Source organism: Anser cygnoides, chromosome 10 (assembly GCF_040182565.1).
Source record: "Anser cygnoides isolate HZ-2024a breed goose chromosome 10, Taihu_goose_T2T_genome, whole genome shotgun sequence".
Lineage (NCBI taxonomy): Eukaryota > Metazoa > Chordata > Aves > Anseriformes > Anatidae > Anser > Anser cygnoides.
Genome location: NC_089882.1, coordinates 11,795,413 through 11,818,407, shown reverse-complemented (window position 1 = coordinate 11,818,407; position 22,995 = coordinate 11,795,413). Strand labels below are relative to the sequence as shown.

Here is a 22,995-nt window from a genome sequence, read left to right as displayed (position 1 = left end):
GGCACCCTGCAGGTCGGGGCGCGGCCCCACGCACCGCACCCCGCGGCCCCCACGCCCCTCCCACCCGCCGCGGCCCGCCCCGTGCCCTCCCGCTCCCCACGCGTGTCCCCGCCCCGCGTGGGCCTCCCCCCCCTCGAGCGGCGCCGGCCCCTTTAAGGCACGGGGCGTTCCCCGGCGCCCAGCTCTCGCGGGACTTGCGGGCCGCGCTCTCGCGAGGCCGAGGCTGCGCGCCGATTGGCTGCGGGGGGTTGAATGTAAGATGGCGCCCAGGGAGCTGTGAGGGGAAGAGGCTCGGGGCCGAGGCGGCGGCGGCGGCGCGGGGCGGCGGCGGCGGCGGCGGGGCCGGGGTGAGGCGGGGCCGGGCCGGGCCGGGGGGGAGCGGGGCGGGGCCGGGGCCGGCGGGGAAGGGGGGAACGGAGGAGGGGGGGGGAGGGGAGGCGGCGGCGGCGGTTCCGGGGGCGGCGCGGGCCCGGCGGGCGGGTGGGGGGGGGGGGGGGGAGGGAGAGAAGGGAGGGGGCGGCCCCGCCCGCGGGCACGCGCGCGGCCTGCTCGCGGGCACGCGCGGGGCGCGCCCCCGCTGCCCGCCCCTCGCCTCGTTACCGCCGGCCGTGTGCGCGCACCGGAAGGCGCCGCCCCGGCCTCGGCGCGGCCCTCGGCGGCCGCCGTCCCGGAGAAGCCCCCAACATGGCTCCGGGGGCGCGGCGCCGCCTCCTCCTCCTCCTCTTCCTCTTCTTCATCCTCCTCCTCCTCCTGCCGCCCCCCCGGGGAACAAAGGCGGCCCGGGGGATCTGGGGGTGGCACCGGCCCCGCAGGAGGAGCCCCCCCCCCCCCTCACCCTACCGGGGGCACTGGGTCCCGGTGCCGGGGCTCTCCGGGCCCTCCGGGCACGGTCACCGCTGCTGCTCCTTGTTCTCAGCTCTGCCTGCACGGCCCGGGGCAGGTGCCGGCTGTGCCCGCCCGCTGGGTGGGTTGGTTGTTTGTTTTTTTTTTTTAAGCAAAACTCCCCTTAAACGGCTAAACCGGGCTTAAAAAAAAAAAAAAAAAAGGCAAAGGAGCTGGGGATGGAAAGGGCTTCTTTGTTCTGTCTTCTCCAGAACGTTACAAGGCTAAGGGCTCAGGACAAGAGCAGCAGAAACACATGCACCATGGTGACTGGTGAGTCCGGACCGTCCACCTGCCGCGAGTCGGGTGTGTGTGCTCGGTAACCTCCGCCTGAGCTGTACCGACTAACCGTGTGTGCTCGCGGTCCTCGGAGAGCCTCTTGAACTTAGCGCCTGGAAATCGCGGTCCTGCCGCCCGGGGAAGGATCGCGTCCCTTGGTAGAAGAAAGCTTACTGCTCAGAGGCTCCTTTTTGTTTTTAAAATGCAGTCTTAAAAACGGGCTGCCGAGGTCTAGTAAGGATGGACGCTCGCTGTTTCTAACGTGTGGCTAATGGATGAAAGGAACACAGACGTTAGTCTGCTTTAGGAGCGTTAAAAGTGGCGACTGCAGCAGCGAGCTGCGTGTGTTGCAGTACAGAAGCCTGTTGAATGCACCACTGAGCCTTAAGGGGCTCTTCTGTCAGAAACAGGTGGGTTTAGTTTAAAAAATGTGGCTTCTTGGTGCGGCATTGCTTACCTGAGTCTTCACCCGGACCTGGTGCCTCTGCAGCCGTGCACAGTTCTGTGAAGCACAGCTCTGAGCAGCTCGGTGCTCGTTGTTAAATGTCCCCGAGCAGGGTGATTCACAGAAACCTGGCCCAGGCTGCTCCGTTACCTGAGCTACCTTCAGCTCTCTTCTGATCCCCAGAGCTGGGGGCTGTAAAGCAAACCGAGGGACGATCCCGGTGCAGGTTTGGAGCAGGAGCAGTGCTGGAAGTACTGCAGGGCGCGGCGGGCTCTGGTCTGTGGCTGGATTTCCAGTGGTTCAGACGGGCACGTCACTGTTACAGGCGTTAGGGACTGTCAGCACAGTAACTTCAGGTGGATAACAACAAAGATGTTTCCGTGCTACAGAGAGCACGAGAGCTTCCTTCTCGCAGCGTGTGACAGGGCGAGGTTCACAGGACTGGGCTAGCGGGCTTCTGACTTCCATGCTTGCTAAAGGGAGCCGGTTAGGATGGAGCAGCTGAGCTGAGGCAAGGGTTTGTGTTTAAGGAATTCGTGCTGTTCGTTCCGCTTCCTGGTGGTCAGAAGAGGTAGGTGATGTGCTGGTGGTGGATCTCCTCGTCTTTGGGCTTGTTGACTTTGCATCTGGGTTTCTGGTGGCTTCTGGTCTCTGCTGTACAGGAGCACGGCGCACGTCCGAGCGGCTCTGGGTAGAAGGGCTGGAGTTCTCAAAGCGATGTCCGAGCCTTAACAGGGTGATGCTGGGTGACGTAACTTCAGCTCTTTGGGTTAATGGATAACCGCTGCTGAAAAGAGCGGCCCTGCTCACCTCCCCGCTCCTTCCCATGACAAGATTAACAGAAAGCGAACACCTAAGACTCGGTTCCCCGAGCCCTTTCAACGTAACGAGCATGAATGCAGCAGCGAGGAAGAAGGCAGGACCTGTGCTGAGAGGTGAGCCCTCCCAGCTCAGCAGCACCTTGCCATCACGCTGCCTTCGCTGTAAGGAAGAGCACCCACAGCGTTCCCTCCTGGGCTCCTAGCGTGGCATCCTCAAGGCTCGTTCCTCAGAAGCCTCCCCTCTGCGAGCCGTGTCTCCTAGCGCACCTCTGCGCAGGCATGCACGGTGACTGCCCTCCTGAGAGCTTCCCTGTGGTGCTGAGGTCAAACCTTTGAAAGTTCTGAGCAGAAACTTGGGACGAGTTAATGACCCAAAGAGTGTTTTCCAGCTTGAGAGGATCTAATGGAGCTCCTTACAGTTAGGTGCGAGGTTTGTGTGAGTGTGCCTGGTCTAGGGTCTGAGGCTGTCTGAAGATGCATCAGCAAGGTTGTTCCCCATCGGTGTCACCTTGGGCGTGCAGTCAGCAATCACCTGGGAAGAGGTTAATTAGCAGAGGTACCGGGCATTGGCTGCGCCTCTTCAGTGGGGAGAGCTGAGTGTTGAGCTGAGAGATACCTGGCTCTTTCTTGGGTGGCTCCTGGAGGAGAGCTGGGCCTTCCCTGTGCTGACTTTTACAGAATTGGTGCGTTTAGTAAGTGAACGCTTTACCGTGCTTTTTATCCCTAAACACCGATGCACGTTTCCGGTATGTTTTCTGTAATGACCTCATAGAGCAACAACTGCTCTTAGTAACTCCAGAAGCCGTACGTTCAGCACCGGCCGCCTCGTGCGTTCCCCTTACCTTTGATATTCTTTTTCCGGTGGGCCTGGTTCAATGCACTAGCCATGAACCTCCTCCGTGTAAACAAAAACTCCTGTGTGTTTAGACTCGCGTCACGTACCAGTAAGCGCGGTTAGGATTTGCTCCGGCGCTTGCTGGGGTTGGTGGGAGCTGGGGTCGGGCCTGGGGCGTACGGCTGCGCTCAGACGGAGCGCCGCCGACAGCCTGGGACTTGCTGCCATTTTCACACAGCCGTGGCAGCCCTTCCGTTCAGTCAGAGGTTTCTGTCCCGGTTCCAGTCGATTAAATCGCTGGGAAATGATTTAAACGGTTCTGCTTTTCCTGCTTGCTCTCGTTAGAGCTGCAGCCAAAATGCGCATACAGCGGTGGTGTCCCGTTCCCTACCTCTGCACGGCTGGATCCAGTGACTCTCCTCTTCTGGTCCCAACCCTGTGCTGCTTCACATCTTCTCACAGCCCTCCCAGTAGCTGGTGGTGTTACAGCTCGAGTCTATTTACCCTTTATCGGGACTAATGAGTGCCTTAGAAACAGCCAGCACGCTTACTGCAGGAACCATTTGTGGGTTTAAACAAGTCAGGAGGAGAAGGATGCTGTCAGCACGTACCCTAGAGCTTTCTAATGTTCTCAGGTGTAGTCATCTTTTATTTCTCCCTTGCTCTCGCTTTCCCCAGTCATCTGGTTTCCTCTGTCCCCGTACTCGGCATGTTCCATGTAACCTCTCCCTGTACTAAAAGCACCATCCAGAACTGATGCCGCTGCCACCTGTTTTATTTCTAGAGCTCTCCTTCTCTGTGCCTGTAGTTCCCGGTCCGAGGAACCTCTTGATTCTAGCACTCTCCTTCTGCTTGCTCTGTCAGGCCGACAGGGCTGCGCTAGTCCTGAGAGCAGCGGATGAACGCTGCACCTGAGGCTTCCCCTTAGCTGCCTAGAGCGGAGCTGCACGGCCTGGTAGAACGCCCCGCTTGGTTCTCCCACCTCTGGGACCGCAGAGCAGGGCCACAGATGTTGGTTTCCGAGCTTCTCTCACTAATACTGCATGCCGCAAATGAATGAAATAAGTGACTTGGTTTAGTCCATGATGGGATTTTGCTGGTCCGGGTGAAGCGCGGTGCTAGGAGACGGTACGGGGCGCTGAGCCCTTTGAGACGGGCACCGCGGTCCCACCTGGTTGTCGGTCAGACTGCTGAGGGTTAACTCGAGAAGGGTGCAGTGGCGCGAGATGCCTCCTAAAACTAAAGCACCTGTCCCAGGGCATCTGGCTGTGCATGTTTGCTAGTTTCCTGTGGTACTCGGGATGAGGAATGAATTACTGGAGCTGGGAACGTCCTTGCGCTGGAGGAGTGCCATCGTTAAGAGTTTTAACTTTCTCTTTCCTTAAGGAACCCTCAGGACCTTGCAATATGAATAATTCTCTGGAGAACACCATTTCCTTTGAAGAATACATCCGCGTGAAGGCGCGAACGATCCCCCAGCACAGGATGAAGGAGTTTCTGGACTCCCTTGCTTCCAAGGGGCCGGAAGCCCTGCAGGAGTTTCAGCAGACCGCCACCACCACCATGGTGTATCAGCAGGGTGGCAACTGCATTTACACGGACAGCACAGAGGTGGCTGGGTCTTTGCTCGAACTTGCTTGCCCTGTGACAACCAGTGTCCAGCAGCAAACTCAGCAAGAGCAGCAGATACAGGTTCAGCAACCCCAGCAAGTCCAGGTAAGCGTCTTAAATCATCCCTAAATGTGTGTGTGTGACTTGCTAACCCACGGCGCGGTGTGCAGAGCCAGCCACTGTCTAACCTGAAACCACAGGCAAGCACTTAAGAAGCAGGACCAATTAACTTTATATAGAACAACACTATTTCCCTTTCATTTGAGGAATTTGGTAGTAAATTTCTCTCTTGACGGTGCCTCCATTGAGCCCCTCCATCGGAGGAGTAACATACATAGCAATGTAGTGGTGTAACCTGTTTGAGAAATGGTTGACAGTTCTGGCATGTACACAGCTCCCTGAAGCCGTGCGCTCCGCGTGAAGCAGCTATAAATACCCTTCCCCCTCTGCCCGTCTTACTTTCTCAGGTTGTTTAGAGCGGCCCTGGGTCTAACTCTCCATTATTATTTTTTTAAAAGTACTCTTTAAATGATTTTACTTGGATATTCTAAAAGTTGGAGTTCTTGATCTGGGTTTTAAGCTGGGCGAAAATGCGGGTTGGTCAAGTGATGAGCTATGGTAAAATACCCAGAAAGATGCATACGTGTCAAGGAAGATTACCCTGTTGCACAGTGGAAGGAGTCTTCTGCAGCTTTTTTTTTTTTTTAAACAGGTCTTAAAGTAATTAGTATTAAGTATTGAATAAGCAAAATCCAGCGCCAGGCAAAACCCATAGAACTTAGAATGACCAGAGTAGCCGCCTTGGCCCTCAAACACATTTCTTAAACAGCTCACAGGTGGCAAGGCGTTTACCAAGGTTCCTTTACTATACGTCTCCAACCAGCTGAACTCAGACTGCAGCTCTGGCTCTGATACGCCTCAGATACGCATCTTTCTGCCTTCTGTAGCATGAAGTTGTGAGCTTTCTTCTGCAACAAATGAGGGTACGGAGGCAAATGAGCGGAGATAAGGTCGTGGGGAGCTGCCGCAGTGCAGTAGGCTTGTGCTAACAGCTCACTTGTGCGCTCTTCCCCTCCAGTAAAGACAAACTTTCCTCTTTCACTCGGTAACTTCTCTCCAATTACTCTTTCTATTGAGTAAATGAATGCTGAACTAGGACTTCGCTAACCTGTTGCCCTACAGTAACTTGTGTTGCAAGGCTTTTGAAGAACAAAAGCCTCTAGTCTCGCAGACAGATGCCTTAGATCTCTGTGTGAGTCTATTAGAACTGGTCAAGGGTGCTTTTGGTTCTGCCAGCTAGCAGGTTTTCTGGGAGAAGTCTCATCTTTCAGTTCAGTAGAAGAACTAGTAGGAGAGTTGGGTGGTGGGTTTTTTTCAGTGCTTCAGCCTTGAAGATGCTGAAGGCCCCGTAACAATTTTACAAGTTAAAAGGAATATATATATATGATATATATGATATATATATGATTTCCTGCTGCTGCACCTCCTTTCAGAACTTCTCAAAGTTCACACTTGACCGTTGCAGGCCTTGTAGTAGCGGTGATAGGGAGGGAGGTCATATATCACGCACTCCAGAGAAAAATAAACTCCTGACCTTCTTGGAAATAACTGTAGAGTTGCTGCCAAAAACCTGTTCCTATTTTTTAAACTAAATGGCCTGCATCTTGAGGAGAAAAATATCTAACGAAAGGCAAACTTTCAGAAGCCTCTCCTAAAAAATGTTATGTACACTTTCTGCTTTGTTTTTGGCGCGACTCTGCTTTAAAATACCTGCTTTAAAATACCTGCTTTCGCATCTGTCAGTACAGACCCTAATTAGCGTTTGCACTGCCTAGTGCTGCCTCCCTTTAGCCTGTTGCCAGTCCCCCAAACACTGGTGGCACATCTGGCACTAGGTACAGCTGCAGCTTCTGTGCATCGCAGCGCACCTGGGTTCACGTGCCTTTTAGCCTATGGATCAGAATGATCTTGAAGGGAACGAATTAACCTTATTTTTTCCCCAAGAACTGGGTGGAGGAATGCCTTTACCCCTTGGCGAGAGTGCTTCGGTGCTCCGTCTCCCAGGGTTTCTGACTGAGGTGTGGTTGATGTTAGACCCATGATTTAGCACCCGCCTGTTTCGTGACGGTCGCTGTGGCAGCGGTAACGGAGCGTGGTGCCTGAGCACGGCGGGGCTGTGACGGGGACGGCGTGCCACCGGGGCAGCGCGCCCCGCTCGGCTGCCTCGCTTTGCTGAGCTCCATCCACGTCTGCGGTACTGTGAGGATTTTCCATCGCCCTCCGAAGGCTCCGAGATTTTGATCAAACTTATGTCATCCCAGTACTTGACTCGATAATCCGTTTAGTTCTTGCTAATCCAATTGCTCATCGGTGGAAGACCCTTTGAATGACGATGCTTGTGGCTGGCAGCGTGACAGCGGGGCTGAAGGCGACTAATAATATCGCAGGTCAGATGACCCCACGGCTCCGAGTGCCGATGACAACCTTTATGATCATAAAGATAGACGGTGCTCAGGTTTCATCCTCAGTGTTGCTGTGACACAGACTGTACCTGGCTGCTGCTGATTTTATTTATCCTAGCAAAATAAATCTCCTGTTCGAAGGAGAACTTGCCACCTTAGGGTTTTCTTTCCTAAAGTGTTAAACAAATTGTTAACTAACATTTATTTCAGACTAGTGGGAGCAACTGCTCAGTTAGGTTAGGTACTAGACCATGTTGCCGTGAAGTGTCTTGGAGCTCTTTCCATGGCCAGTATCGCAGCGATGCCATTAACTATCTTAAGGAATAGTTCAGTGTGCCAAGTTGTCATACCCTGCTCCCTGCATCCAGGGTGTCCGGGAAGGGCTGCGTTTTGCTCCAGTCAAGTAAGAGTTTGTCAGCTCTGCCTCTGGTGGCATTGTTCCCAGCTGGTGTTGAGCACTGAGGCCATAGAATCGATGATACCAGCAAGAGGTGTTAGCACTGACTTACAGAGCACGGTAGAAGATAGTGAACCTCTTCCTCCTTTCACTACTCATCTGTGCGTGCAAGAAGATTTAGCTGAAAGAATATCAGAGGAGAGTAATAAGTGTGTTTGTGTAGGATGTACACAGTGCACGCAGGGAAGATCCTCAGTTCTGGCCCTTTCTTTAAGACAGTCCGATGGCAAGGTTGCTAGAGCTGGTTGGACTGCGGTTGTGGGGAAGACACTACAGGGGAGCAAGGTTGTCAAACTACATAGGGGATGATGAAAAGACTGCATAAACCATGAAAGCTTGTGCCTTTCTAATTGCTCAGTTCCTTATGTGTTGGCTGTTCATCTTCTTTTGCCTTCCCCTGGTCTGCTCTGTGACTTCAGACCGCTCTAGGAAGCTGGGCAGTGTTAATGACATGAGGCAGGAAAAGATGCACTTAAGGAGCTCAGAAGAAAACCTTAGCCCTGGCTCTGCGCAAAATACATATACTTCTTTCACTTTTGATGGATGTGGCTTTCTCTAACAGGAGGTAGGGCTCCTGTTTGCTTATCTTTGAATATAAGCAATATTAGCGTAGCAGCTAGTATTTATTACCCTTTGCTGAGCTGAGTTTGCCGCTTCAAAGAATGGTTGTGATCAAGAGGGATGTTTTAAAGATAGCCCATTTTTTTAATACTGAAATAGGTTTCTCCTTAGGAGAGGGGGGTTTGTTCTCCCTGGTTCACATGTTCCAGCTGTCTCAGGTCTAAATCCTGCCCCAAAGTACAGTGTGGCAACATAATCCTGGTACGGTCACTGTTCAAACATGCAGAGACCCAGCGTGGCACGTGGAATTGTCTTACTGATGTTGATGAATGAGCAGAGGGAAAAAAACTGCAGTGAGAATCTGGTGGTAGTTGTGAGAGGTTGACTTGTGCACTCCCCGTAGGCCTTGTTTACTCTGATAGATAGCAAAGGACTTCCTGTAAAGCAGCTGAACAGCAGCTTCAGCGTTTCCTGCTACTTAGGGATCAGGCTTTTCACCTACTGCCTACTCGTGTGCATGCTCTAGGTACCTTCTGATGGAAGCTGAGAAGGAACCCCTCGTTCCCGTGGTGGGTTTTGGAATTACTTCAGTTTAGGACTCTTTGAGGGCAGTGCGTTTTCAGCCTGGTTTCCCTAAACAAGGCTACGAACCGTTACGCGATGGCTGTTCTCCTCTCGTTAACTTTCTCACCAAGGGGTTCACCTCCGTTGGTTTGCCCAGGTGTGGAAGTTGGAGGTGCACCTGCAGTAAGTACCCCGGGTGGGTTGGGAGCATGCTTCCTGCAGCAGGTTTGCTGCCTGCCTGCTCTTAGCTCTCCTGGCTTTGGAGCCTCCCTTTGGGATCACCTTCAGGTGAAACTGGGGCACAAGCTGCAGTCTTCTTGTGACTTAGGATTTTTCCAGCTTGGCCACTTACTTGCTCTTTGCATGTGCTCAGTTCTGGACAGAATGTGTGGGTTTTGCTGTAAGTGACAGAAGTCTTCCTTTAAGGGACTTGTAGTTCTGCCCTCCTGTTGCAGTACAGGGCTGACACCTAATGCTTTTGATTCTCTAGTCTACTACTATGGTCCAACTTCTAGCTGTTTTATGGTAAAAAATGCATTTCTCTTTGTGATTGCAGCCTGCTGGGAAGTGATTCTTTCCATGCTGCTGCACCCAAACTCCTGACAATAAGCAGTCTCAGCACTGTAACTTGGCATGTTGGTTTATTGTACCAGTATAACCCAGGAATTCCCAGCATAACACGTCCTCGCTTTAAATCTTCGCTTTAAGGCTGGAGATTGTTCTCTCTGTTGTTCTTGGCTTGCAAACTTCAAACATTCCTCTCTGTACAGGGTCTTTTTAAAAGTCAGCCCCTGATGCTTTTTAGTGTAATTCTTTTGTCCTTTTGTCTCAGATACCAAGCTCCATCAAGGAGGTCGATGTAAGAGGTGTAGCAGGCAGACCTTTGGTATTCGAGAGGAGCGATCTCTGGTCAGGAACACGCTGTCAGCAGTATGGAGAGCTTTCGCAGGTTCTGGAGTCTGCCTTCTTGCCTGGGTCTGGGCTCATTCTTTGGGTGTTTAAAGAAAATAATAATAACTGTGTGAGCTCTAAAGCAGCAGCAAGGCATTCTAGCTGTGGGGGTCAGGAGTATCGTGTGACTTGAGGTCATGGCTCCCCACCTGCTGAAAGTTAGGGAAGTTGCCCCTGGCTTTCAGAGGCAGTAGGCTGAGGTTCTAAAGGCAGAAAGGAGAAAATGCTGTCTTGTCTGGTCTGTTCTTAGCCTCTGCCTCTTGCAGACGATACCTCTTGCTTAAACCCATTTCACTGCCTTTGTAAGTGTGCTCGCACGCTGAAATTTTTCGTTTCAGAAGCAGGCTTTCAAGTCGTAGTGCCAACAACAGAAATACTTTGTATGACATGAAATCACTAACAGAAACTCTAATGTAAAATTGTGCCTGCGATGGCGGTGGGGGTGCTTTTAAGGTGTTCTTAGTCAACATTTAGGACGAGAGGGAACGGCCTCAAGTTGCACCGGGGAGGTCGTGTGTGTCTTGTTCACCTTGCAGGAAATGATACAAAGCCCACATCATCTGGTGCATGCTGCACGTCGCTGTCAGCAGAAGCCTCTAAAATTCACCGTTCTTCCTGAGAACAGAATGGGTTCTTAACAGGAGGTGACTTCGAATCGGTCTGCCACTGGTGCATTTTGCTATCCCACTTAGTGCTTAGCAACTCTTAATTGGCTGCAAACGAATCCGTAACGTTTTTTAAAACTTTTAGAGGTCTCTTTGCGAAGTGGGGTTGAGGTTTTGTTCATCTGTGCAGCGTAGACCTGAGTGAGTGTGGAGTCTGTTCAAATGTTAGGTTAGCTTGACTCGCGCTGATAAGTGAGATAGAAAAGGGTGAGGCAACGTGAGCAGGAAGACAGGGTTTTGGGACTAAATTGCTTCAAACATGTGGCCCTTGTAGGTGTCGCTAATAAAGCTCTACATCCCTCAGCGGGATTTGAAAGGAGAGGTTGAGCAATTCCCCCCCCTTAAGGTATGGCTTTAAGGAAGCCTGGAGAAGTGATCGTGGAAGCCTGGGACATTGCTTCTAGAACAAGGCGATGCAACAAAGTGGTTTGGGGTGAAGTGGGGAGGCCTCTGGAGAGGAGAGCAGACCTTGGGTAGGGTCCTGGGAGTGGAGGTATCAGCTTGAGGATATTTATTTTCCCTGCACTAAAATGAACTGTCCCCTAATATGTTTTGTCCATGTTATTCAGCATTGTGTAAGTGCATGAGCTAGAAAATATAGCTGAATAACTTAGATAATAAATGGAATTAGTAAATGATTAAAACCAGTTAACTTCTCTCTTTCTCGGTGATAATTATACTTCTGAAGCCTAAAAACACAAATGCTGTAGTGGTGTCCTTTAGCTCACGACAGATTCACATGAAACGTGCAATATTTCCTGTGTTAACACCTGCTTGTGTAGTGCTACTATTAACAGTTGGTTTCAAAAGAAGATTTCTCTGCTTTGTGTGGAAAGAGCCAAGTGCTGGTTTCGGCTTACCCGTGGTTCTTACTGCCTGGCACTGGCAAGTGATCCTGCCGCCATCTGGGGCCGGGGTTGAGAGCAGTAAAATCGGTCTTCAGAGTGTAGTGAGGATGAGACAAAGTCCTGCATTTTGCAGCAGGAAGCTTCGCGTCAGAGTCGTGATGTGTGATGAGTAGGTTAACGTACGGAATTGTGAATCTGAGCAGAGAAGACCGGAGCACGGAGCTCCAGGGACGGACCAGCCGTGCCGACGGCCCCGCGGTCCGGTCGCTGGCGCTTGCTGGCCCCTAACTGCCAAATTGGTGTCGTTGCAGGTCCAGGTCCAGGTGCAGCAGTCACCGCAGCAGGTCTCCGCCCAGCAGCTCTCTCCGCAGCTCACTGTCCACCAAGCTTCGGAGCAGCCGATACAGGTCCAGGTGCAGATCCAAGGGCAGGGGCAGCAGCAGGCGTCCCAGACAATACAGAGCCAGTCTCTTCAGAGCCCCAGCCCGTCTCAGCTGCAGGCAGCTCAGATCCAAGTGCAGCACATGCAGACTGCCCAGCAGATCCAGGCTGCCGAGATCCAGGAGGAGCACATACAGCACCAGCAGATCCAGGCCCAGCTCGTGGCCGGACAGGCCATTACTGGTGGCCAGCAGATCCAGATCCAGACGGTCGGGGCGCTCTCACCTCCTCCTTCTCAGCAAGGCTCTCCGCGAGAGGGAGAGCGGCGGATCAGCACGGCCAGCGTCCTTCAGCCGGTGAAGAAACGCAAAGTGGATATGCCTATTACTGTATCGTATGCTATTTCAGGGCAGCCAGTTGCCACAGTGCTGGCCATTCCTCAGGGCCAGCAACAAAGTTACGTCTCGTTACGGCCAGACTTATTAACGGTGGACAGTGCCCACCTGTACAGTGCCACTGGGACCATTACTAGCCCCACTGGAGAGACTTGGACCATCCCCGTTTATTCTGCTCAGCCGCGTGGTGACCTTCAGCAGCAAAACATCACCCACATCGCCATCCCGCAGGAGGCCTACAACGCTGTCCACGTCAGCGGCTCGCCGACGACACTGGCTACCGTGAAGCTGGAAGACGACAAGGATAAGATGGTGGGAAGTACTTCAGTAGTGAAGAACTCTCACGAGGAAGTGGTGCAGACTCTTGCTAATTCGCTCTTTCCAGCGCAGTTTATGAATGGCAACATCCACATTCCAGTGGCAGTGCAGGCTGTGGCAGGGACGTACCAGAACACAGCACAGACGGTGCACATATGGGACCCCCAGCAGCAACAGCAGCAGCCCACGCCGCAGGAGCAGGGGCAGCAGCAGCAGCAGCTACAAGTCACTTGCTCAGTAAGTTTAACTTCTGGGTCTCGCTCCGTGATTAACAACTCACAGATGTTTTGGGGAGAGGGGATGTGAGCAGACAGCTGCCGTGTGGGAAGCAGCTGTCCTGTAGTCTGGGCGTGACATGGGGCATTTGACTCCTGATGGATGTAGGGCTGCAGCATGTGGATGTTGGTGCATAATTATAGGGTGCAAAGCTGCCCAAAAGAAAGTTCGGTGTTGCTCTTTGTAGTGTAAATTAGTAGATAAATGCTCGTTGCTAGCTAGCTCCTTCCTAGCAGGTATCCTGAAGTCTGTGGGCTTCTCCTGACCTGCTCTAGGGGTGGCAGTGGAGAGGCAGGGACCCCTGCAGCACAGCAAGCTGCACAAACGTACCGGTCACCTAGTCGTCAGCTACTTTGTGTTATGCAGCACGTGGAGTCCACAGCAGATCCGGTGCCCAGGTAAAATGGCAAAATCTGAGTAGCTGTCAGGGCAGACTCCGTGGATCAGGTGTACCTGGCTGTCGCTCCGGGTCCTGCTGCCAGCAGATGCCTGCAGTGCAGGAACACAATAACGGCCAGGGGCAAGTAAAGCATCTCTTTGTCACGCCTGGCAAACATGACAGCCAAATGTGTTGGTGTTTTTTCGAAAGGTTTTATTGCGAACTTTAAGCCATAGTTAATTTTAAATTGGCTTTTAAAACTTGAATAATTAGGGCGATTAGTGGCCTGTCTTACTTGTGCAAACGGACGTCGTTTTTCTGTTATTATCAGAAAGTGTAGGGATTGATCTGTCGGAGACTGTTTTTGCTGAATGGAATGAGAGCAAAAATACCCGAGTGTGCTAGCATAAATATTGTTATAAATTCTTTGCAGTGTATAAATAGCACCGCTGGCTTTATAAAGATGTATGTGCCCTCTGCTTCATCAGCAAGTACTGAGCTGGAGAGAATTGCTTTGGGCAGTCACATCTGATTGTTTCTGGACCGAGTCAACCTCGGTGGGCAACAGCGTGTCTTCCCTGGAGAGGGCTCCCTGCACCTCCGGGTGCCCTCTTCCGTACAGCTGTGCTTTAAGCCACGGCTCGTAGGTCTTGTAATGCGTGTGTTGGTTTGGTTTTTATTTGGGTGGGGGGTTCTGTTTTGGTGATTTCAAAGAGCCTTCTGGATTTTATTTTTTTTCCTGTGTTGGTATATTAGAGATCATTTTATTGCTTTTGGCTACTTAAACAAACCAAGTTGATAGAACCTCTTGCCTTTCCACTAAAGAGGATTATTTGGGCTTATTTCTAGGGTATTTTAAGAGTGTGAGGCACATTCATAGGATCCTTTCCAAAGCAGGAACTCCATTATTTCTTTGTAAAGCTTCTACTAACGTGGTGTACCCCTGTGCGTAGTGGTCTGCAATTTTTGGGTATCGGGCAGTTTTTTGATGACATGTCTGTGGAATAATCCCTACTCAGGGAGGCACGTGTTCTTCCTCTGAGGGCAGGAAAGCTGCTACAGGTGAGCATCCAACTTCTTTCTGGGTGTTGTCTCTTGCAACTGTGAGACCGAGAAGTTTGCTCCCTGGCCCCCAATGTCCTCTGGCACCGTGCTGCTCTGGGGGAACACCACCAAACTTTGCTTCTTGCAGTAGCTCTTTCACGCGTCGTTCTTGCTGCCTGATGATCCCTGTCGCGGTGTCAGCTTAACTGCTGCTGACTGGGGCAAGCTGCAGCTATTTCGCCCTATTTTCGAAGCACACAAGAAGTCACTTAAGAAGCACCTTCCAGGCCTGTGCACTAACCCGGGCTGTGTGCCCGCTGTGGGGCCAGGGCAGAGGACAGCCCATCAGTTGGGCTGGCGGAGGCGGCTGCCTCTCCGCAGCTTTCTGCTGGAGCCAGGTGGGGAGGAGGAGGGTGGAGGCGCAGTGCTGGCTCCTGCAAAGACAAGGTGTCGGCTCGCCCTTGGACTCCTGGCCTCTCAAAGAGAGAGGCTTGCTTGACAGCGTCAGCTTTATTGCCTTGATAAAAGCCGAAGCCTTTCAGTCAGCCTCCTGCCGCAGCTATGGTGATGGAGGCGCTGATATGCAAACAGCTATTAGGAGCTGATGTGAAAACAAACCAGCAACAAAAGCACACTAAACCGGAGGTAGGCAGCCTGTCTGAAAGCTCCAGTCTGAGGCTCTTACAGGCTTTGCCTCTTCAGCTGGTCGCTTGTCTCTTTTTTTTCTCGTTCCACTAAGGAAGGTCCAGGCATTCCTAAATCTCTGCGCCACTTTTGCTGTGCGCTGTAGTACTGCCAGAGCAATTTTGACTGAAGATCGGCAGTATCGAAGGGAAAGTCACTTCATTGTGGCAAAGCCTTTCTTTTTGGGGTGACTTAAGAAATCGAAAGCAAAAGTGTTCAGATGTAGGAGTTGATATCTGTGTAACAGTCAGGGTTGCCAACGACGATTTGACTAAGGGCAGTAAAACTTGAGGTTAACCTCGTTAACCAAGGTGGCAGTGAGACTTTCAGTGGCAGGGGACTGAGAAGCTGGAGTGAAGAATGTTGAGTGAGTGCAGCGGTAGAGTTCGCTGTTCCTTCCGGATAAGTGCCGCTGATTGCCTGTAAAATAAGTTTCAGTTTGAGGTAATCCGTGATGATTTAGGGTGCTGTTCCAAAGTAAACTTCTGGAGGTCTGAGGACCTGGTTATGTCTATAGCAGGACGTGTTGTAGCTGTTCACAGAACAGTAGCTAGTGAGCATCAGCAGTGTTTGGTAGTTGAGAGCACTTCATTGCAGCTGGATGAATGTTTTGATGCTGGTATTCTAGCCTATTATTTTATATCTCTTACAAATTGCTTAATCTTACCAGTTTGTGTCAGTGAGAGCAGAGCATATTTGTTCTGTCTACCTGTTAAATACAGGCTAATGGAGGGAGCCTGCCCTCGATGGGCAAGGGTGGGCAGGATGCTAGCAGCGTACAACAAGTGTTCCCAGAGCCTGGCTCAGGACAGCCCAGGTGTGGGCTGTAGTTGTTCATTTTGCTGTTTGAGAGGAGACCAGAAGTCTGTTTTTGAGAGGACTTCAGCCCTATGAAGATCCTTGCCTTTGAACTAGCTTCTCCGTGGTGTTGTAGCAAGGATTGCTGCTGGCTGCTAGGTCTCCTGTGGTGTTCTGCAGGACTTCTGAATGCATCAAACATCAAGTTGTGTGCATTTGCTGAAGGGATTTTAGATATGCCCGTTCAAACAAAAAACAATACTTGGAGAGAAAAATACTCCTCCTTGAGCAGCACTTCAGGTTAGACAGCAAAGGCTGCGTTCCCTGGATGTATCTTGTTAGAGAGGGGTGCTGCAAAAGGCTGGTTTCCTGGGGCTAGGGGTAGCACTGCGTTACTTCTTTTTTTGTATAACTTTTGCATATTGACGTGTATATAACCGAAATATTTTCTGTCACAGGCTCAAACTGTTCAGGTTGCTGAAGTTGAACCACAGCCGCAGCCACAGACTTCACCTGAACTTCTACTTCCAAACTCTCTGAAGCCAGAAGAAGGTCTTGAAGTGTGGAAAAGCTGGGCACAGACCAAGAATGCAGAGCTGGAAAAAGAAGCCCAAAATAGGCTAGCACCTATTGGAAGTATGTGTCATGACACAGATTTTCTTTCCTTTCAAGTAGGGATTATTCAGTGACTGAATGTTGAGGTGTTTTTTGAGAAGAGTGCTAAACAATTTTGTTCCATCAGTGATTGTTTTTAAGTTTAAACTTTGATTTACTTTGCACTACCAATTATTGCATGATCCAACTGCCACAGGACATGTTCCAAGGGAAATATTATAGGTCTGTGCTGAGCCAACTTGAGCAACTAGTCTGGTGGCTGTAGAAAAAGGATATTATGTGACTGCAATGTGTGGACAAACAAAATGGCTGTGCATGCCAGCCACGCTGGTAGGGCAGGCGTGGAGTTGCTGTTTTCCTGTTGCTGCGGGGCAGCATTTCATTGTGGACATGGTAAAAGAAGGCGGTCGTCATGCAGCTGGCAGGGCAGAGTCTTCCTCTTGGATTCTTGCCCACTTATCTTTCAGCAGATCTGACAGCCCAAGAACTTGATTTATTTCAGTTTTCTTTATTATACGGAGAGAATGTGGTAGTACTGGGCCTGCCGGCTAGAGTGGCATTGCTGGAGACACGGGAAATCATTCCTGAAAGGTCAGAAATAATATGGCTTTATGGCTTAAATAATATGGCTTTGTTTTGTTTTCCAGGGCGTCAGCTGCTGAGGTTCCAGGAAGATCTCATCTCTTCAGCTGTGGCTGAGCTGAATTATGGCCTATGCTTAATGACACGAGAAGCTCGGAATGGTGATGGTGAACCCTATGATCCAGATGTGCTCTATTATATCTTCCTGTGTATTCAGAAGGTAGGGGGAGGACAGTTATATATGCAGCAGAGCTGTGTGTTGTCAGAATATGTAGGGAGATTCTATGTTTAAAAAAAGGGAGACTGTGCCTTCTATTGAGCTTCCCAACAATTTCATAACAAAAGACACTCTGGTTCTTACATTTAAAAAATAAATTATAAAATAGTGGTGTAGTTGAAATGTACTATGCGGCAATGTTTTCTTCTCCTGAATTAAGTTTGTGAAGAATTGTTAATAATTGAGTTCAGTATCATGGTGAGAACAATAAATCCTTTTAGGCTTGGTTTTCTGGGGGAGAGGGGAGAAGAGGAGTGATGTTTGAGAAACCTGTCAATGTCAGGATTTGATCGAGCTGAAGCTTTCCAGGCAAGAACTTAGCTTTGTGTGATGTGGGAAGTCTGAGCTGGTAATATTGGTGTGCTTTCTGGAAGAGCTGCAGGAATAGAACTGAACTCTGATAGGAAAATTGGGTATCTCTTCTTATCTGAGAAAATCTAGAGTACACAGGACAGTTATGTGAACTAACTTCTAATGAACGCTTAATAACAGGTGAATCCAGTCAGCTTTGCTGTCTAAAATGTTTTTTCTTCCTGTCTCAGCATTCCCATGGTAGTGACTGAGGTTACTTACCCTGTACTATCCTCAGTGCGAGGGTCCTCACTTTTCTAGGCAGGTTACTCTGCAGTGCTGTGCTGTGAAGTGTTTGAGTAACTAGGTGCCTGAGCTCTTAGGATAAGGTCTTGTCTGTCAGGAACGTACGACCACTGTATTATACGACTGTATACGACTGTGTTGTGAATCTCTTACAGTATCTCTTTGAAAATGGTCGAGTAGATGACATCTTCTCAGATCTCTACTATATTCGGTTCACTGAATGGCTGCATGAAGTTCTCAAGGACGTACAACCTCGTGTTTCCCCTCTTGGTAAGAACTTGCCTTTATGAACATTAAAAGTTTCTGGGGCTTGGAATGTTTAAATGGAACTACAGCTTGAGTGTAGTCTGAACAGAAATCCTTTCAAAATAATTGATGTCCCTAGGATGGATCACATTGATAGGGAGAAAAATGTTGCATGTACAGTGAATGCTGAGGTTATTGCACGTGTCAGGTTCTAGCCCCTGGTTGTTGCTGAGGATTATTTGATGATTACTTCTCACCCATGAGAAGGCGGATAGTTGAGATTTTGTACTGTCATGAGGTTAGCTTGCTTGGAAGCCAGCTGATCCTTGATCCAAATCGAGCTTCCTCATCTGAAGCACTAATACATCTTGCCCCTAATATGTATTGTAGCTTTGGGAGAGATGCAACACCCTCACGTTGCCATGTAGCCAGATGGATATGAGCTGCAGGACCAACTAAAAATGCATGGTTAGAGCCTCAACCGCTGCAATGAAATGCAGCTCATCTCAACCTTGTGTTGACAAGATGATGGCTATAGGGGTGGAGGAGGAGTTTGAAAAGAGACCAGTTTTGTGTGTAAGAGCTAGGGTAAGAATCGCATTTATAGAGTGCAGAAGCCTGCTTTCTTAGGTCTTCGTTCCCTTTGATCTGATTAGGTGTCAGTGAAGAAACTATTGCTTGTGTTCAGAAAAGTAGCTGATGTTACTGGCTAGATAGCTAAGTAGCACCGTGAGTTTTGGAAGCCTTTTGTTTTCACTCTGGCTGTTTGATCTGTGCTTTGTCATTCCCCAAGCCCTGGAGTTCATACTGCTGTCTGTTTTTCTATTTATTTGTGTATTTGGAGTATAGTATTTCTCTTCTACACAAAGGAAAAAAATCTGAGAATCAAAGGATTACTCATGTGTCCAAATACATCACTTGGCACTGTGTGCTGACTGAAGCTGTGTGCAGGGCCAAGAGCTGATTTGTTACACTGGCCTGCCTGCTCTCACATATTATTGGATTAGGAGCATCTGCATTGGAGTTGGGCCATTAATTAAAAGCTGTTTAAGTGCATATTTATTTCTCTCTGGGATGGGATGTATAGATATTGCAGGAATATATTCTCTACAACTTGAGGTTGACGTATATATACAATTGTTTCCTAAATGTACTTGCTGTTTAAAAAAAAATACATCTGTGCAGCAATGAATCTGACATCATTAAAGATCTCCTCTTTCCCTTAAAATTTATAGGTTCTCTCATACTTTCAGACTATAAAATGCTGCCTGTGTTCCTCCTGTAACTGTCTCCTGGCATGACACTGACTTCTGATTCTTGCAGGTTACGTCCTCTCCAGTCACGTAACAGAAGAGATGCTGTGGGAGTGTAAGCAGCTGGGAGCTCACTCCCCTTCCACCTTGCTCACTACACTGATGTTTTTCAATACAAAGTAAGTACTTAGGTCTTTGGGATATTTTCAGTATGAAAACTTCAAGTACTTTGACAGGGATGGTAGGAAACTGCTGCATTGGATTAGGGCAACATCACGATTTTTGTGTGGTTGCAGACAGCCCTCTTGCAACGCCATGAGGCAAAGTAGATGCAGTACAACAAGGAAATGAGCTAGCAGAGGGAAACTGGACTTCTGGCTGTTGCATGCTTTGCTGCTGGAACAGTCTTTAACAGTGTTGATTTGAGCTTCAGCTGGTTCACGAGGAGTAAAGATAACTACATCACTGTAGCGATTGTATCCTCTGAGTGTCTGGTGTTCTTCTCTTGCTGCTCAGATACTTCCTGTTGAAAACAGTAGACCAGCACATGAAGCTGGCCTTCTCCAAGGTGTTGAGGCAGACCAAGAAGAACCCTTCTAATCCCAAGGACAAAAGCACGAGTATCCGCTATCTGAAGGCTTTTGGCGTACACCAGACGGGCCAGAAAGGTAGTGTCTAGAAGTTTTCTTTGGGAATATTTACTTACTGGGCTTGAAGAGACCCGGAGATGTCTGCAGGTAGGGCCATGAGAACCCAAGGCTCTGCTAATTATTATCAACAGCCTAACAGTGAGTTTTCTGTGTGTTCTCTCAGAGAGCACAGTACCTTCTAATAATAAGTACCTTTTGAGGACACATCTTACCTGAGGAATATAGGACTCATCAAGAGCTGAGGGTAACTTTTCTGTTTTTTATGGGCAAAGGGACAACTGGGTGTAAGTGCTTCTGAACAGGGAGAGAAGCTTCTCTGGGAGGACTTCCCTTATTCGAAGTACTTGATGCAAGTGAGCCCATGTAGAATTCCTGCATAAATGCGGTCTGCCCTCCTAAAAGCACAGACCCAGGATTTGGCTCAGGCATCTTATTCTCTGTAGTGAGATTTCTGCCATTTGGGACACAGGTAAAGTTGGAAAGATGGGTATGGGTGGGTTGCATTGTTCAGCAGGCCTTGGAGCAGAGCAAGCTCTCCATATAATGCTCCGAGTACTTAAAACCAGGTGGTTTGCCCTGGAACAGCCATACGTCTCTTATCAGTTACGGCACGGTGACAAGATGCTTCAGAGCGCTGAAGCTCTGTGGCATTGCTCAGTTTGTCGTGCTTCTCATTCAGCGTGTGACAGATTTCGGGGGGGGTTGCTCTGTAGTTACAGATGACATGTATGCGGAGCAGACTGAGAATCCAGAGAACCCCCTGAGGTGTCCGATAAAGCTGTATGACTTCTACCTCTTCAAATGGTGAGAGCCCCTGTTACACGTGTACCATTGCTTGTCTTCTGTGGCTGTGTTGAACTGTGTCTTGTAGCTGGCCTAGTTTTTAGGGCAGTGTCTTATTGTTGGCACAGTTTCTGCATTTGCATAGATTTACATAGCTGGGGAGGGGCATTGATATGAGAGGGTGAAATTTTGCGATATTGTCACCTGACTTAACATAGAACTTCTGTGGTATTTAAAGAGACAAATCCTGACCTGTGAACTGGCTGGTTTTAATTTCATACTCGCTCTGAAGGTTTGTTGCGTTGGCATGAGCTCGCTGTTCTGCCTGTGACTTGCAAACAAGTGATCTGGAAGCATCTGCTACTTGAGATGAGGGTCCCATTCAAATTGGCTTCTGAACAAAAATGAGGACTGGAAATTGGAGGGAGGCACAGAGGACTCACCTCTAAGTTATGATGATTCTGATAACTAAAGTGCGTGTTCCTCTTCATGGATTGCTCTGCAGCTAGCCTAGATGTCAAAAATAAACTGTTTTTGCTCCACTCTGAAAGACCTTTAAGGCCAAGTGTTTGTTATACTTCCAGCGTGAAATAAAGGTTACTTCCTTGTAGTTGTCGCCATGACTTTTTAACCTTGGCATGGCCTAAAAACTTTGGGACCACCGTTTTCTCTAGGAGTAACTCCATACCTACAGAACAAGTACCTTCATGTCTCGTCAGCCAGATGTCCCCGGTCAGGATTTGTGGAGCCCGGGATGAGGACAGTGGTGGTCTCTCCCTCCCAGGACATTCCGTTAGTCTGGTTATTTCTGATCTTCCTCACGCAGCCCCCAGAGTGTGAAAGGCCGGAATGACACGTTTTACTTGACTCCGGAGCCAGTGGTGGCCCCCAACAGCCCGATCTGGTATTCCATCCAGCCGATCAGCAGAGAGCAGATGGAGCAGATGCTCACCCGGATCCTGGTGATACGAGAGATTCAGGAAGCTCTTGCCGTGGCTAATGCCAGCACCATGCACTAAGGCATCCTTCTTGGCTCGGAAGGGGTGGGGTGGGGTGACGGGGGAGGGACAAGCAAAGATAAATTGTACAGACTTTTACACTAAAGGAGATGCCTAAGTTTTTGGTTTTTTATTGGTGTAGTTATGAAGCCCTTTTAGGCTTCTTCTCTTTAAAAGAATCTAAAGGAAAACCTACCCATTGTGTATCCTACCCAACACATCAAACTGTTGGAACCATTGGAGGCTGCATATCCCCTGCAAGCTGGGAGCTGTGGAAAGCTGCTGGTTGACTCTGTTTTTTTTTATGATGTAGAAAATATGAACTACAGAATTGGCCTGGATGACTGGGGCCTCTGTCTCCTTGGAGCACGTGCAGCCTAGAGGGCACAGAATGATGGATGGACCTGCTCAGCCAGTGGAAGAGAGGCAGGCATCTTCTTTTCTTGTGCTTGGACGTTAATTTGCTGTTATCTTGGAAGGAAGAGGAGAGAGTGAACTACAATTGTCATTTATACAAAGAAAAAAAAACAAACAACGATTTCTATTCAGACCTTTAAGTGACATTTTTAGATGTTAAAAGTACAAACTTTACCACACTCTTCTTTTTTGGCCTAACGTTGAGGCCTTAAACCTTGAGGCTCCTGTGCCTGATGGAATTCTTGTAACATACACTTGTGTATCATATAAAGATACCACCCTGTTTCTCTTATGTATTCTTACTCTAGTTGTTTATTAAGAATGACGAGCACGTCTTTTCAACATGCCATTGAACAATGTGTCTTTATTTGGGGAAGAGTGAGCTGTGAGGGTGGGGGGGTCATTATACAAAGATCAGTATGCAAACTGGTTGTTTTCATCCCTGTTTGTGCTTTCCAGCTTGAGTCTGCTGGACTTCTTTCACCCCGACAAATGAGGAAGGTAGAAGGGGATTAACTTCTATTGAAGGACCTGGCTGCTTGCTGATGGAAGCTCAGTGTCAGGCTAGGAACGTGGGATCTGTGAGACCAGCTCAGACCGTCAGTCTGTCCTAATGTTCCGTGGCCAGCCTGTGAGGCTTCACTCCTAGGCAAATCCCCCTCTCCCCGCCTTTACAAACACACCATACCGACTGCATGGTGGAGGGGTGTTGGAGAGAAAAGGGCCTTCCAGGAGCAGCACGTGTGCTGCTATGTAACAGCTTTTTCAGAGTTTAATACAGCTGTGTAGCTTCTGGCATCATTCATGACCATAAACCCCAACCCTGTAGCCTTGCCTTCCTGCATCTTAAGTGGTTGCTCTGTTCTATATTATTAACAAATAGTCTGCTCTTTTGAAGCCAGCGGGTAGCCAACCGTGCTT

General features: G+C 49.5%; 1 protein-coding gene across 4 annotated transcripts; it reads left to right on the top strand.

The window, feature by feature from the left end:
* The first annotated feature begins 237 nt into the window (after window positions 1–237).
* QRICH1 (glutamine rich 1) lies at window positions 238–22,418 on the top strand. 4 transcript variants are annotated; one of them, XM_067003220.1, is made up of 12 exons: window positions 265–347; window positions 1,095–1,155; window positions 4,649–4,978; window positions 11,693–12,712; window positions 16,115–16,292; window positions 16,919–17,073; window positions 17,883–17,997; window positions 19,297–19,405; window positions 19,743–19,894; window positions 20,590–20,680; window positions 21,486–21,679; window positions 21,971–22,418. In XM_067003220.1, exons 3-11 carry the CDS (start codon window positions 4,670–4,672, stop codon window positions 21,676–21,678), a joined length of 2,322 nt encoding a protein of 773 aa, XP_066859321.1. In that variant the 5' UTR covers window positions 265–347; window positions 1,095–1,155; window positions 4,649–4,669; the 3' UTR covers window position 21,679; window positions 21,971–22,418. The 4 variants fall into 4 exon arrangements, with proteins under 4 accessions (XP_066859319.1, XP_066859321.1, XP_066859322.1 ...); XM_067003218.1 differs by lacking the exon at window positions 1,095–1,155 and having other exon boundaries at window positions 238–347; XM_067003221.1 differs by lacking the exon at window positions 265–347 and having other exon boundaries at window positions 1,015–1,155.
* The last annotated feature ends 577 nt before the right edge of the window (window positions 22,419–22,995 follow it).

Excerpts from the sequence above, each read along its gene's own strand:
- QRICH1 (XM_067003218.1), top strand. The coding sequence starts at position 4,670 with ATGAATAATTCTCTGGAGAACACCATTTCCTTTGAAGAATACATCCGC. Across the intron at positions 12,713-16,114 it reads AGCTACAAGTCACTTGCTCA|GCTCAAACTGTTCAGGTTGC; the intron begins GTAAGTTTAACT and ends TTTCTGTCACAG. Across the intron at positions 20,681-21,485 it reads GACTTCTACCTCTTCAAATG|CCCCCAGAGTGTGAAAGGCC; the intron begins GTGAGAGCCCCT and ends TTCCTCACGCAG.